Consider the following 15,013-nt stretch of genomic DNA (forward strand, 5'->3'; position numbering starts at 1 on the left):
ATGGCAATCAGGAGAGGTGCCTGAGGACTGGAAGAAAGCCAATGTCACTCCAGTCTTCCAAAAGGGCCACAAGGAGGAGCCAGGGAACTCCAGGCCTGTCAGCCTCCCCTCCATCCCGGGAAAGGTGATGGAACAGCTCATCCTGGAGGTCCTCACTAAGCATCTGGAGGACAAGAAGGTGATCAGGAGTAGTCAGCATGCATTCACCAAAGGGGAATCACGCTTGACCAACCTGAGAGCCTTCTCTGATGGAATGACTGGCTGGGTAGATGAGGGCAGAGCAGTGGATGTTGTCTCCCTGGACTTCAGCGAGGCTTTTGACACTGTCTCCCATCACGTCCTCCTAGGGAATCTCAGGAAGTGTGGGTTGGATGAGTGGACGGAGAGGTGGATTGAGAAGTGGCTGGATGGTCGAGCTCAGAGGGTTGTGGTCAGTGGTGCAGAGTCAAGATGGAGGCCTGTAGCTAGTGGTGTCCCCCAGGGGTCAGTCCTGGGTCCCGTCTTGTTCAATGACCTGGAGGAAGGGACAGAGTGCACCCTCAGCAAGTTTGCTGATGATGCGAAACTGGGAGGAGTGTCTGACACACCAGAAGTCTGACACACCTCCTGAAGTTCCACAAAGGCAAGTGCAGGGTCCTGCACCTAGGGAGGAATAATCCCAGGCACCAGTACAGGCTGGGGGTTGACCTGCTGGAAAGCAGCTCTGCCGAGAAGGCCCTGGGAGTGCTGGTGGGCAACAAGTGAAGCATGAGGCAGCAATGTGCCCTTGTGGCCAAGAAGGCCAATGGGATCCTGGGGTGTATGAGGCAGAGTGTTGCCAGCAGGTCAAGGGAGGTGATCCTGCCCCTCTGCTCAGCCCTGGGGAGGCCTCAGCTGGAGTACTGTGTCCAGTTCTGGGCTCCCCAGTACAAGAGAGACATGGCACTACTGGAGATCGAGTCCAGCGGAGGGCTACAAAGATGATGAGGGGACTGGAGCCTCTCTGCTATGAGGAGAGGCTGCGAGAGCTGGGCCTGTTAGCCTGGAGAAGAGAAGACTGAGAGGGGATCTGATCAACGTGTACAAGTATCTGAAGGGGGAGTGTCAAGAGGATGAGGCCGGTCTCTTCTCCGTGGTGCCCAGCAACAGGACAAGAAGCAATGGGCAGAAACTGAAACACAGGAAGTTCCATCTGAACATGAGGAAAAACTTCTTCTGTGATTCTTTCCTGTGAGGGTGACAGAGCACTGGAGCAGGTTGCCCCGAGAGGTAGTGGAGTCTCCTTTCTTGGAGATATTCAAAACCCGTCTGGACACGATCCTGGGAAATATGCTCTAGAGAAGCCTGCTTGAGCAGGGAGGTTGGACTAGATGATCTCCAGAGGTCCCTTCCAACCTCAACCATTCTGTTAAGTTGCTTTGTAGACTAATTATCTTCAGACTGTCTTGAAATTGTGGCGCAAAGACCCTAAATTAACAAGAGAAGAAGTGTGACTGTGTAGCAGTTACTCTTGCAGCTCTGCCAGTTCTGTATTTCAGGACCTTTTCTTTGCGCACGTCTCTGCAGTGATGAATAACAACTGGAATTACCCAGCATTTAATTACCCCGCGTTGCATATCAGTTTGGAACCACAGCTGTGCAGGGGAAGACTTCAGCAAAGCTCTTCAGTCCATGTTTGTTTCATGGACAGATTCACTGTGGCTCTGACTATCCTTAGTAGTTTTTGTGTTACTATTTTTTTATGTATTTGTTTTTGGAAATCTGCTGCACTTGCCCACATTAATGAAGTTCCACTGGCAGTGTCAGTAGTATGAAAATGTCGTACTGATAAATAAGCGTCTACAAATACTCAAGAAGATCAGTTGTAAGCATCGTGATTCTTATTAATTACACAGTCCAACCTCAACAGCATTTAAAAATTTATAGAAAAATAACAGAAACTATAAGACTATAGTTATAGAAACTATAACTATAAGGCTCCTGCAGACTGTATGTTCCTAACCTTATGCTGATTTTCTTGCCCAGAGTTAAAGCAACTACCTAGGACCTTTATTCATTGTTCATTCCACATCTCGTACATACAAGTAAAAGGTGCTGTTTCGCAGTAAGTTCCGGTATATTTATGACAAGAATGTTTAAAATGCCAGTTCCAGAAAGTCAGGAGTTGCTACTGTTTCTTTTCCAGTCGACTTGCATGATAAGTTTTTTTCTGCATTGCTGTTTATTTTGATTATTCAAGAGATTGCTGTGCCGTACAGGAGACCAAGTTTTAAATGGGTCTGATAGCACAAAGCTGAATGGGCAGAGAGAGAGAAATGTCTTTGTAGGCTGGAGCTTAAGTCACTGTTCTTGGGGTCAGACTGATGTCCCTTACCCTTTGTGTCAGACAGCAGCAGCACTGGCTGCTGGCATTTGGGATGACATTTTATAGTTTTAGTTCTTTGATAGAATGCTTTATTTGCTTCCATGAAAATGATTGGGTCAAGACGATCTCTGTGACTTTATAAATGGCAAATACTGCGCTTACATTGCCAAGGTGTAGTTGGCAATTTATTCTATAAATTAGTATCACCAACGTCGTAACATGATAAGGAGTGAAAGAAACAGCCAATGCAATCATAGCAGCTGAAATCAGTAATAGAGGTCTAACAGTTCTGTTCTTTCTTTGCTGACGTTTACTGAGTTGTAGTAATACTTTGAGAGTCAACATATAACGTGTAAAGATGACTGTGACTGGAATTAGGAATCTGAATAAAAACCTGGAGAGTATGAGTGGCACCACAAAATGTAAAGGTCCTCCAGTGTTATCCATGGATATGATATTGTCATAGTGTCTTGCAGCTGCAAATATGTAGTAGATCTCAGGCACCGATTCAACAGCAATGAAGATCCATACTGCAATGGTGCAAAACGTTGCCTTGCCTTTGTCCCACCATGTTAATGAAGTAATAGGATGGACAGCACCCACATATCGATCAAAGCTGATGGGTGTCAGGAAGTAGACACTTCCATAGATATTAATGTTGAAAAATAACTTTCTGACCTGATAAAGCGTTTGACTGAAATACACAGCTAACTTCTGGAGACTATAATATACTGAAAAAGGTGCCACGAGAATCCAAGTCAGGCCACACAATGCCAAATTAAATAGAAATATGGTACTAGTAGTCCATGTCTTCATTCAGTATGTGTAATGTCCTAGTGCAAGCGTACTGCCGAGCAATTCCACTGATAAAGTAAAAAGACAAACTAGATTAAGAAAATAACAGTACCACTCCAGTTTGCTGTGCTCATTGCAAAAGAGAGCAGCGCATGTACCATTCAGCATCAGTCCATGGAGTTTGCCTGAAGGGGAAAGAGAGACCAGAAGCTTTTAAAATTAAAAAATGAATTACACGTATTGAGTTTCAAAGTTGATTTAAATCCAATATGACTGAACTGACAAAAGGAATTTGTAATACGGTATGACGTTCTTGTTTTCTACGTGAACAACTGTAAATTCCAAAAAAGTAAGACTTAAAAAATGCTAGCACAAGCACATCTGCCATGACCTTTTATCAAAGCCTTTATATGCTTTTTTGATCTAGTATTTACAGTTGAGTGTAGTGCATGACAGGTGAGAGAACAAAAACATGCAACCTCAGGAACAGCATCTTCCTCTTGACCACTCATGTCCTCTCCTGTGATATGGCTAGCTGCTTGGCGGGCTGGGACTGAGGTCCAGAACATTGAATCCAGACAAATCTGGATGAAATCCTGGTTGTGCTGAGGGCAGCAGAAACCTTGCCATCTACAGTGCTGAATGAACTGCATTTAAATTTTTTGCATTCTTTTATAAATGAACTTCCCAGCCTAAAAACATGGTGCTTATGGTAGGGTTAGAAGGAATTCATTTTGTCACACTCTTCATGGCGCAGTTTGCATCAGCCTTCATTACGGATGAACAGTATGAATGGACAATATAGATCCACAGCGAATTTTTCAAAGCAATGTTTTTATGCTTTTAAAGTCTAGCCTTTCATCCCAAAGATTTTATATTCCAAAGACTGGAATGTTTTGCCAGATTGAGCTATCACCAATTTCAGTTTGCTAACTTTTTAGAACGTGTCTCCAAACGATTCAGCAGATGCCAAACTGTAAAGTTTGTCCAAGTAGAATTTTGGGAGGTCATATGAATATCAGTTTATAGACATGTATATACAGTGATGTTAGGAAGACAGGATGAATTTTTACTTAGAAGAAAACCCGCTTTGAGTGGAAGAAAGAACTCTTTTTCAAAATGTTACTGGTTGCCTGAAAACCTTCAAACAGGTTCAACCATTAAGTTGATAGGAGTGTATTTTTTGGAACATAGTATTTTGCTTTCAAGTCTTTCTTAATACTTACAATATGACTTTTCCAAAGAGACTTTTCACAGGCAGAGGTCAGACTACAACAAATACGAAGTACCAGTGAAGACCTGTTAAACAAACGGCACTAATTGTGCTTTCCAAATTCATGGCTCCCCTAGACATGAACATACAAAAACTGGTTTAGACTGTACTGAATGAAATTAAGAAGGAAAATTTTTTCTCTAGACACTCAGCCACAAAGCAGACTTTAAGAAGGAAAATTTTTTCTCTAGACACTCAGCCACAAAGCAGACAAGTGACTTTCTAGGAAGTGCATATGAATAGAAAACCATCTGTTCAACTCCCAGTGTGTTTCACAGGTGGAGAATGTTTGTTCTTTAAATGTCTTGTTAAGTATTGAAACATTGCACTTTGACCTGGGGGAATTGTATTTTTCCCTACTCTTCTCCATAGCCTTTGTGAATATCAAACTTTGCAGGATTTTTTTCCTCAACTGAAATTTTTAAGATATGCCTGTAAAATCTTGAGGTACACCCTGATGGGCACCATACAGTTCAGTAACATTTGCTTTATAATGTATGGTAGTAAAAGTGATCTAAACTTGTTTCCAAGTTGTGCTGGCAGCATAAATAAGCCCTAAATTGGCTGTGAACGACATGGCCAAACCTGCATGAAGGAGCTGTAATGCTAGCAATTCTTCATCTTATCAAGCTCTTGGAAAAGGGCGTTAGGCATGTTTAAATGGAGGGAGGCAGAGAGCTATGCCACCTGCTCTACTCTGCTGTAAGGTGGCCAGAGACAGCCTGGAAGCGTAGCTGTGTAACTGTTTTAGGGCAATTACAGACCTGTATTGATAAATCTCCTTTCCCCTTCATCCCCTTCAGTTTAGTAGATGGCACTCAGGGCTGAGCTATATGAAGTTAGTTGTATATCTAGAGAGGTTGGACCTGCACATAAAGGTGGATAAAATGTATTTGGAGTTGGGGAGTGATTAAAAATGTCTGCGTTTGTCTGTGTAGACATTTCCCATATGCCTACTTTGGGATTCTGATTTGGATTTTCTAAACTATTCTTACTGCTTCTTATTTATTCTTTGTATTATAGTAAAGCTTAGAGGCCATAACCAAGACTAGATTCTTGAAATAGTGTGTTTTATGTTTGCCTTGAGTGAGCTGCAGTCTGTCAAACAAGATGGACACAGGAAAACAGGCTCAGGGAGAAAACAGAGCCTTTCCTGAGGTACCATAATAAGCAGGGAAAGGATGCAAGTGGTTTGACTCCTGTCGTAAGAACTGTAACAAGAACTCCTGGTCTTCCATCTGAAGAATCTGCAGACTTCTCTGTTGTCAGGACCTACCTTCACTGCGCATGGGTAGACATTTTGAGCATGGCTAGTAGCTCTGCTACATCCTGAGGATATTGGAGCTGCTGTGATGTCTAGGATGCCTGCGTGTATGCTTTAATAATTTCCAGAAGTTACATGTTTTTTAAATCAGGCAAATGACAAGTCTTCTGTCCACCTTCTTACAGCCTCACCAGAGTAGAGCAAGCTAAAGGATATGACTAGGTCATCTTCAGAATTCAAGTCCAAAACTTTGCACCGGTAATTTCAATTTCTGAGATTACTATGTTCACTGCTGAGTCCATCTATTATTAACCCAAGCCTCCCCAACACACACACAGCCTTAGCAGCAGCAGAAGAAAAAGAAACTGTTAGTGCTGTGACAAGAACAGTGGGCAACAGCACTGTGATGTTATACTGTGACCAATGAGCGGCTGCATGTGGTGTTAAATGCCTGACTAACAACAGATTTGCTAGGCTTTGATGAAAGTAGAATTGGGCTCTCAAAACTAAAAAATACTTCCAATCTGTTGCATTTAATTTTTCATCTGAACAGATTCAGCTCTTCATGGAGATGGCCGGGAACATTAAGTGCATAGAATGACCGATCACATGATGGGGCATCCAAAACTAAACAAATACCTCTGATTTGATTAAAGGGTTAATATTAGAATATTACGGCTTTGCCCAGGAAAGGGTTGACTTATTTAGAGACTCCATCACTTTAAAAAATGACAAGAAAGTATGATAAAGTTCACAGGTAAGAATTTCATGTTGCTGCTATAAGAAGCAGTATAACAAATCCAACCGTCTTCTGTGCTGTGGATCTAAAGATGCTAGAAAAGTTGTGGTTTTTAAAAAGTGACCTATTGTATTGACTCCGTTTTTTTGTCTACCTGTTGGGTTGTCTTTTCTCCGGGTCCTGAAAGGAATGTGGCATACAACTGATGATATTCTCTGACAATAAATATCTTCTACAAGCTCCCCCCTCGACGTCCCCGGCAGCATCTACACACAGTTATAGAAGACAAGAGGGTTTCTCTTTCTAGAAGAAAACGTGTCTTAAATCTTTTGACTGTATAGGACATACAAGATCTGATCCACATATAAATTGACTCAGTGTGTCTCAATATATTGATTGTTACTGATGAGCAAGTTACCTCTAAGTTTGCTGCAGTCCCCTAAATCCTGAGGTCTCTACTTCTCTTTGTTCTCCTTGTGCCTGTAATATGGCCTCCAAATTCTTAGGTAAGTAGAAGACCATGTTTCAGTAAAAATTTATTTTTTGAGGAAACTTCTTTTGAAGCTTAGAAACTCCAAAGAGTTCTAAGAGTTCAATTAACTATAAACATAGATCTATGTTTGTAGCTAATTATTGTTCACAATTTGTCAGCTAGTAGTCAGTCATATGGCATTTGACTTGTATTTGGCAAAGTTCCACTAGGTTTAGCTAGTGTTTTTAAAATATCTAAATGTATATGTGTAAATATATAGTATGAACCATATTCCTCCCTGGCATACATTTGAGTTTTTTTGACGTTTTTAACAGGGTTATCATAGCAGATGAATTCAGCCTAAAACAAAAGAAAAATAATAAGCTGAGTTTACAGCTTATTTTATGTAATTTTACTCCTTATCCAATGTTTCTTCGTCCCTTGTTCCTTTTTGCTTGCGATTCTTTATAATAAATGACCTTATTTTACATGAACTAGTTTATTTATTTGGATTACTCTGAGAATTCTGACTGCCTGTTTACATCCACATTTGAATTTAGGGCAAATCTATTCCAGTTGCCATATAGGTTAATGCTGTAGTGTTCCACTGCATCTTTTCCACATTGCTGTCTATCCACATGCCAGTATATTTCCGTGTGTTAAATATGCTCTCAAATTGAATCCCTTTAGCTCATCTATTAGTGTTATAAAATTAATAAAGCATTATAAAGAAAGTGGTAGGTTTTGTTAAGAAAATCAATTACTATTTGCAATTTTTACTATTACGTCTTACCTGATAAGTTAATAATCTCATGCATTCTCTTTTCTTATGTTCAACTGAATTGATATAAAAAGATGTAACGCATTGTAACTATTAAGGGGAGCATTTCACATATTTTAGTTCAACTGTATTTAGCATATTATATTTACTAGTACAGAGGGAAACATTAAGTACTCTAAGGCTATATCTGTATGCAGTTAAGCAGTAATTATTGTGCTAATATGCAATTTCTTTTTTTAATGATTTGATTTATATTTACATGTTATTCAATTTAATCACAGTTTTGTTGTAATTAAGCTACTGTTTCTGTCAGCAAAAAATAATATTCATGTACTTACTTGAGAGTTGAGGTTAATGAAATCCTGTGTGGCAAACCTAAGCTACAGGAGAGGGATAGTTAAAGATTTAGGAATATACCTATTGGAAGCAATAGTTGTGAAAAAATACTTCAAATAATAAGAAATTTGTGCATGTGTGTATGTATTAATGAGTATGTGATAGCTAAACAGGGAAAATTATATTACTTTGCAGAGTAGGGATGGAATGAATACTTAAAAAAATCTTTCTCTTACCTGGTCTGGAAATGCTGGAATCATCTGTATTACAGAAGTCTGGGTTCCAGACTATGCTTTTCCTTTCCATTAATCTGGCTCTTCTGAAATCACAACTCTGTTTTTCAAGTATTGTTTTTAATCCAAGGTTTCGGTAATATTCCGTAGGAAATGGCAGCTCATCAGAGAGCAGGTATCAAACTGCATAAGAGAGATGTCATTTATCATTAAGCTCCTCCTCTCAATCAGGCAGGATAAATTGCTATTACTATAGCAGCTTCTACTCGCTTTTCAGGGAAAGACAGACTTATCACAAGTTCCCAGTCTGTCTAGGCCTGGGGCTTTCATTGTTTCCAACAATGAAGAAGCAGAAGAGTACAGGAGCTTGGTGCATGTGTATGTGTGTTTGTACTCTTCCTTTCCTCCCCCTTCTTCACTGCCAGAATCCTAGCTATTGATGCCCTGCTCCTGATCTGGGGAATGGAACTGTGATGATCTCCCCCATTGCAGAGTTTGTTCACCCCACCTACCTGCCTACCACTTCTCCTGCTCCACCGCTTCCCATCTCCTTGGAAAGTCCCAGCCTTGTCACAGAACTCCTGTCCTCCAGCTCCTCCTAGCTGCAGCGCTCAAACCCTCCTAGCCAATCCAGGTCTGCTCTAGGTCCTCCAGTCTTCCATCCCTGAGTCTGCGTCCCAAATCCTCAGTGACACAAACCAGTCCTGGGATCCTCCCATTCCATTCCCTGAACATCCCAGAATTCTCACTAGTTTCCCCCCACTTTATTGCTTCCCCCTGTGCCCAGCCCTAATTCCCACTGCAAATTGTGGACTTCCCAGCCCACAGGTCTCCCGTTCCAAGCCAGTCTCACTCCAGACTATTTTATTGCTCCCAGCCTAATCCCCAGTCCAACCTATGCCAGGGCATCAGAAGGCCCTTCTCCTTTCCTCCAGCCTAGAGTGCCCTCTTCTTCGTCCTAGAATTACCAAAGTCTTCATGCCCTCATATCCATCCAGGTCTAGTCAAGAGCTGTAGGTTTCCTAATCCAGGTTTCCCATTTCCCGGTCCCTTTCCAGTCCCGCTGTTACTTTCTCCATGCCAACCTGTACTGGAAGCTTAGCACCTCAGCTCCCTCAGGCTTTCTATTCTAGATTTTCCAGTTCGCCAGCAGCTCCCAGAGACTGCCTCTCTCCTAGACCATTCAGTCTCCCCTTGATTTGCCATATCATCTGTCCTGATACCTTCTGTCTTCCTCTTGTTTTCCCTGTATTGACATCTACTAGCACATGAATGCATGAAATGCTGTTTCTTCATTAGATGTACTCCTTCAGCTGACTGCTTCAATTACTGGTTGCCTTCCGTAACTCTTTTGACTTCTGCTGCGGTGCTCTCCCCCTTTACAAAGGGAAATTCCCGTCTCCTGTTCTGGTGAGGTTTTCAGGACTCCACACAATTAGAGAACATGTTAAAAAATCCACCTATTTTTTCAAAGGACAATTACATCCAGAAAAAAAATAGACCATCTGTGGTAACCCTTGACAAAACAGTGACACTTCATTAGTTGTTATAGGGCCATGCAAGTATGAGAGATGATGAGCTAGACAGACAGTATGTGCCAAAATCAGTAGAGGCAAGAGGTGAATTTCTAGAGGACAGAGTTGTGAACACCAAAGAAGGTCCAAATTTACGGAAGAGTATGAACACCTGGATTGAGGTGGGTGACAGTCAAGGAAGGTGAGGAAGACATAGCAGGTCTGAGCTTTAACTAAGAAAGCAGTGATTAGAAGTGGCAAGAATGGTTCCCCATATGGCTGCGCCATACTTGCAGAGATCCAGGAGAAAAACTCTATAGTCAGTGGATATAAATAGTGTGCCTAAAGAGTTTAGAGATGAAAGACAAAAGGGTGATAGGATATTCCTGCAGAAACAAGTCTGAAGAATATTAAGACACTAGAAAACAATAGATGTATTGTATTAGGAAATAAAAGGGCTGGAGGAGAGTAAGAGTTCAGCAGATGAAAGGAGAGATGCGGAAATTGGATAGAATGGACAGGTGAAAAGGGTAAAGGGCTACATGAAATGAACAGATGAGAAACTCTTATGTTAGTGATAATGGAGGAGGACAGAGAGAAAGAGGTAAGAGGAGAAGGAAGAAAAGGAAAGCTAGTCCAGGAAAAATATGTTCCTGAAGGAAAACATGGCAAATTTCACCTTGCATCAGAGAGTAAGAAGAGCTTTTTTCAAGCAACAAGACATACTAGTGTGCTTTGGAAAAGATGCTCTCTGCAGTACAGAGTAATATGTCAGATCACTTGATTAAAGTGCAGAGTTCTAACAGCAGAACACCAGTGCAAGATATTTCACAGGCTCATACTTTGCTGTCCTGATGAATTTGGGGCTGCATACAATGTATGCCAGGGGACATTTTTCTACTTCACACGTTTCATAAGAGAAATGCTCTACTAAACAGATGAGAAAGAAATTGATGTATGAGTCAGTAAGCTTTTTTTAGTGCTTGAAATGAATTGTAATGGTCTGTAATCTTCCCAGCTCCTCTTAAAAAATGCTGTTATTAGTATGTTATTGTTGCATTCTTTCAATTTTTTTCCTTTGGATTTCATACTGAGTGTGCAACATTTGAAAATGGGATACAGGAAAATGTGCATAAGGAACTGAGATTTTTCTCCGTGTGGGAATGATACAAAAAAGTTAAGAGCTTACTTTGTAACATTGCTGCCTACAACAAGGCATTATAAGTTGGCATTTGTCAAATTTGAGTGTAATAAACTGCTTGGTAGTTAGCCCTTGATCATTTTTTCTTATATTGCCTTTCCATAAAAATGACCACGGTAGCCCCTGTATTGCTATTAAACATGTTAAGTATAATATGTTAGTCCAAACCTCTTTGAATTCCCATCTGGGATGTTAGGTTTTGTTCTTGCGGGGGATTCAAACACTGAAAAAAAGAGTTCTACACCACCACTCACCCACTTCTACTTAGAGCATTAATCAGTAGAAGTAAATAGCCTTTGCAAAAATAGGAACCATTAGAACTATGTATAAGCTATAAAAAGCAGGATGGAGGGGGGGGATGTATTGTATTGCAGTAGGACTTACGGGCGCATGACAATAAAATCAATCCTGCTCTGACAAACTGGTAATATTACATTTGTGAAATGGCAAGAACGTTACCATGAAAAACAATCATAGCTCAAATACTCCAGAGATCTTTTAGTTCTCTGTGATGCAGTAACATTTGGTGTGTATTTGTGGCTGGAAAATGAGTAATAATTACACTATCAGTATGGCTGTAAGCTCTATTCTGTTTTGTGCTAGGATTTTTTTCATGTTAGCACTTACAAGTCTGATCAGTTTGGGGCCTCCCTGTGGTATAACATAGCAAAAGTCTACGGTGCAGATGGGCAAAGCAGATAATTGGAAAGAGAAAGAGAATAATATTATCTTCCATTTCGTGTATGAAAGATTTGAATGCAGAGTAAGATATTTGTAAGTCTCAAGAAGTCTCTGGTAGGATTCAAAACTGAACCTAAGTCTCTTAAGACTTACCCAGTCCATAGCATGATCCAGAACTCCTTTCTGTGAGGTCATCCCAGTTGAAAAGCTAAGTAATATGGGAGTGTAAGTCCTCCAACATACTTGAAGAAATTCAGATTTTCTCAGAGTTTCTTATGCTGACATTAAATGGGTGGCGGACAATAACACATGGCAGCCCTGCAAAACCTCACAAAACAGGGAAGCAGTGAGGTGGCCTAGTACTGTTGTCTCAATGTCCTTGAGAGAAAGTGATGATCATTTGTTTATTTACTAACCAAGTATTTTCTCTGTTTTTGGGCTTAAGCAGCAGTCACCTTAAGATGGCTTTTCCTGTGATACAGACTCTCCCTCTGATCTAGCGTTTTCCAGGCAGTTTCCTTCTTCCTCAGCTGGTCCTGCAGTTGAAGTCGCTGTATCACAAAAGCATATAATCTCTTTCTCTTGTGCCCAGCTGCCCTTAATCCCCTCCACTTCTACTCCACATTTGTGTTTTTCAAAAGGCAGACCAACGCACATTATGAGATGACTTTTATCCAACTTCTGTTATGTGATAGTTCCCTGGTCTGAGCTGATTATCTCACCTCTGTCAGTGGAAAGAGAGAGGCAGCCTTCAAGATTTAATGACTCTGTTTCTACTGTTAGAGAAATACCTGGTAGCACACAGTGGATTTCACAAGCCCTGAGATACTCGTGACACTTCAATTTCATACAGTCAAGCAGAATTCACAATTTAGAAATACACGGGTTTTTCAGAACACAGTGAGAATGCAACTAAAAAAGTGACTCTTACCTTGAAGTCAAGACTAATTCCTGGAGATTTTGCCTGCTGCAGTATTTGCCTTAGTGTTTTAGGACATAGCAGTTTCTAGAGGGTGTGATGGCTTAAGCCACTGCCCTTCCAGTCCATCACTTCTTCCCACTCCCACACAGATGTGCTGTACTACCATTCATTGAGCCTCAAGGTCAGCAGGCTAATGGTACTATTTTAACTGCCAAAAAAAAAAAAAGGGTGAGATTTCTTTTTTATTCTAGATGGGTCAGTTTCCACACAGCTGTTCACTTGCATATGGCTGCTCAACTTACTGTGCCAGCACACGAGAGTTGGAGTGGGTGCAGACGCTAATGGTGTCACTACATACATGTAATATATGTAAAACCACAGCCACGTTCTGTTCAAGTACCAAAGTTAGGATGAAGACTCCTTCAGAGGTTCAGTTCAGTGATTTTGATTGTAGAATCAGAGTCCAAATTAGTCATCAGTCTGTGAGAGACAGCCTGGTAATTTTGTAGGACTAATCTCTTTCCATGCTGAAGTACAAAAAAGTAGTTAGGTTGCATGATCTTGAAATCTTTGTGCCCTCCCCACACAAAGTGGAACAACTAGACCTAAGAAGAAATAAAGCTTAGCACTCTGTTTTGCTTCTGTTATCATGTAGACATTTATTTACTGACTGACTAAACTGTGATTTCTCATAATATTCATACCGCAGGTCAGTTGCTCCGGCTGAAAATGTTTCGAGAGGACCATGGATCTTGGATGACAATGTTCTTCAGTACCATCCTCTTCCTCTTCATTTTTTCTCACATTTATAATCTGTTCCTGATTATGGCAGGGAATATGAGGTAAGCAACAGATATTTTTTCTGTCTCTGTAGAGTATATTGTTTTGGAAACTCTTTTCATATTATGCGACTTTAGATGGAGCAAGAGCTTACCAAAATGTCAACCTGTTAGCATTCACCATCTTTTTTATTCCTCTGTTTTCTAAATTGAGGTAGACTAGTAGTATGATTGGTTAATTAGCCAAGAGGATGAAAGTATCATTTATAAAAAAGTGGGATCTTGTCCAGTTATGGCAACTCTTACATGGTGGTACAAATGATCATTATATCTAATTGCTTTGATTAAAGGTTACAGCTGAGCAAATTAGATTTGAAGTTAGGACTGAATAATTTAAAACAGAAATATTATCAGTGTGCATACTCAGGTAATTCAGTGTTAAAAGAAGTTGAAATATCCAAACTTGAGGATGTGCACACTCAAACCACAAACATTAAATGTGTACTACAGTGCTATTTTGGTTATGCAAAATAATATTTGCTGATCCAGTTTGGTAAAAATAGTCTTAAAATAGTCTTAGTTTGTTTTTGTTTTTTTCCATAACGTGCCTCCGCAGGGCAAAGTTAAGGTTGATTTAGGGAACAGCAGTTATGTTTTCAGTATACTTGGATCTATTTTAAGCTGAGATTTTATCTGAATTTTCTGCCTTAAGGAAGCTAGCTTTTTCCTATTATTCTCAAAATTAACACCACTTTCACATGTCCTGAGAAAACCTACATTATTAGTCATCTAATGCCTACTAAATGAGTTCACTGGGAAAAGCCACACAGATATGTTGTTTATAAAAGACAAGGTAGCATCTGAAGAGCTTCTAGCAAGGGAAAAGAAATCCAATCTATATTTGAGTTGAAGAACAGCGCAAATAAGTGAATAACTTGTCTTTACTCTGCAGAATAGCAAAGGCATACCAAAAGATTTGATGAAGTGTTATGTAATTGACCCTGGTGTGGTGTGGTGTATTACAGATCTTAGCGTGCCAACAAAAATGCACGGTGTATACAGAAATGTGAGATAAAACAGAAGGTGAGTAGGAGACACACTGGATGTCACTGAATGAATGTGAATACAGACCAGCTGGGGTAATCAAGTGATTCTTGCAATAAAACCAAACATTATTAATTTGTCTTGGTTCAGGCAAGGTGAGTAAGGCAACAGAATCACTCGCTGTTTTAGGAGAAGAAAGGATCACATGACCCGGAGGTGATCATGGTAACAGGGTAGTAGATGTGAATAGGTGCCTAATAAGAGGGAGAATAATCCTCCCCCAGTGGGGAAGGTGGGAGCACTGCAGGTTTCTGGCTTCCCTATTTACATATTCGTGCTACTATTGGTACTATGTTATGATTTGTGTTTGGTATTTCTAAAAACTCCAGAAGCTCCGCTATCTCTTAGACAAAGCATTAATCAATCTGAAAGCTTGACTCAGACTGGAAATCAGAGTTTGTTTGTCCTTGTCAGTGTTCCTGTCCCTTGTATCTGGACGAATCACAAGTTTCTGTGATTCGTCAGCATCCTTTTGGCTGCACAGAGGAGATCCCAAGACGAGCCATGTCGAAGAGCTTGGAAATAGGCACAGTGTATTAATAACATAGTTGGAGTCAGTCAGCCTATGCTCCCCT

The 15,013-nt window shown here is 40.5% G+C and overlaps 1 protein-coding gene and 1 pseudogene across 4 annotated transcripts in view; one reads left to right on the forward strand and one right to left on the reverse strand.

Annotated features, from left to right (window-relative positions):
- Nucleotides 1-15,013, forward strand: part of TMEM117 (transmembrane protein 117) — a 240,055-nt gene that overhangs the window by 37,584 nt on the left and 187,458 nt on the right. For all 4 annotated transcript variants that reach the window (XM_068933809.1, XM_068933817.1, XM_068933813.1 and 1 more), the window contains one exon: nt 13,265-13,397. In XM_068933809.1, coding sequence (XP_068789910.1) covers nt 13,265-13,397 — 133 coding nt within the window. The remainder of the gene's footprint in view (nt 1-13,264; nt 13,398-15,013) is intronic.
- LOC138066202 (P2Y purinoceptor 1-like) lies at nt 2,315-8,507 on the reverse strand (annotated as a pseudogene).

This window comes from Struthio camelus, chromosome 1 (assembly GCF_040807025.1).
Source record: "Struthio camelus isolate bStrCam1 chromosome 1, bStrCam1.hap1, whole genome shotgun sequence".
NCBI lineage: Eukaryota > Metazoa > Chordata > Aves > Struthioniformes > Struthionidae > Struthio > Struthio camelus.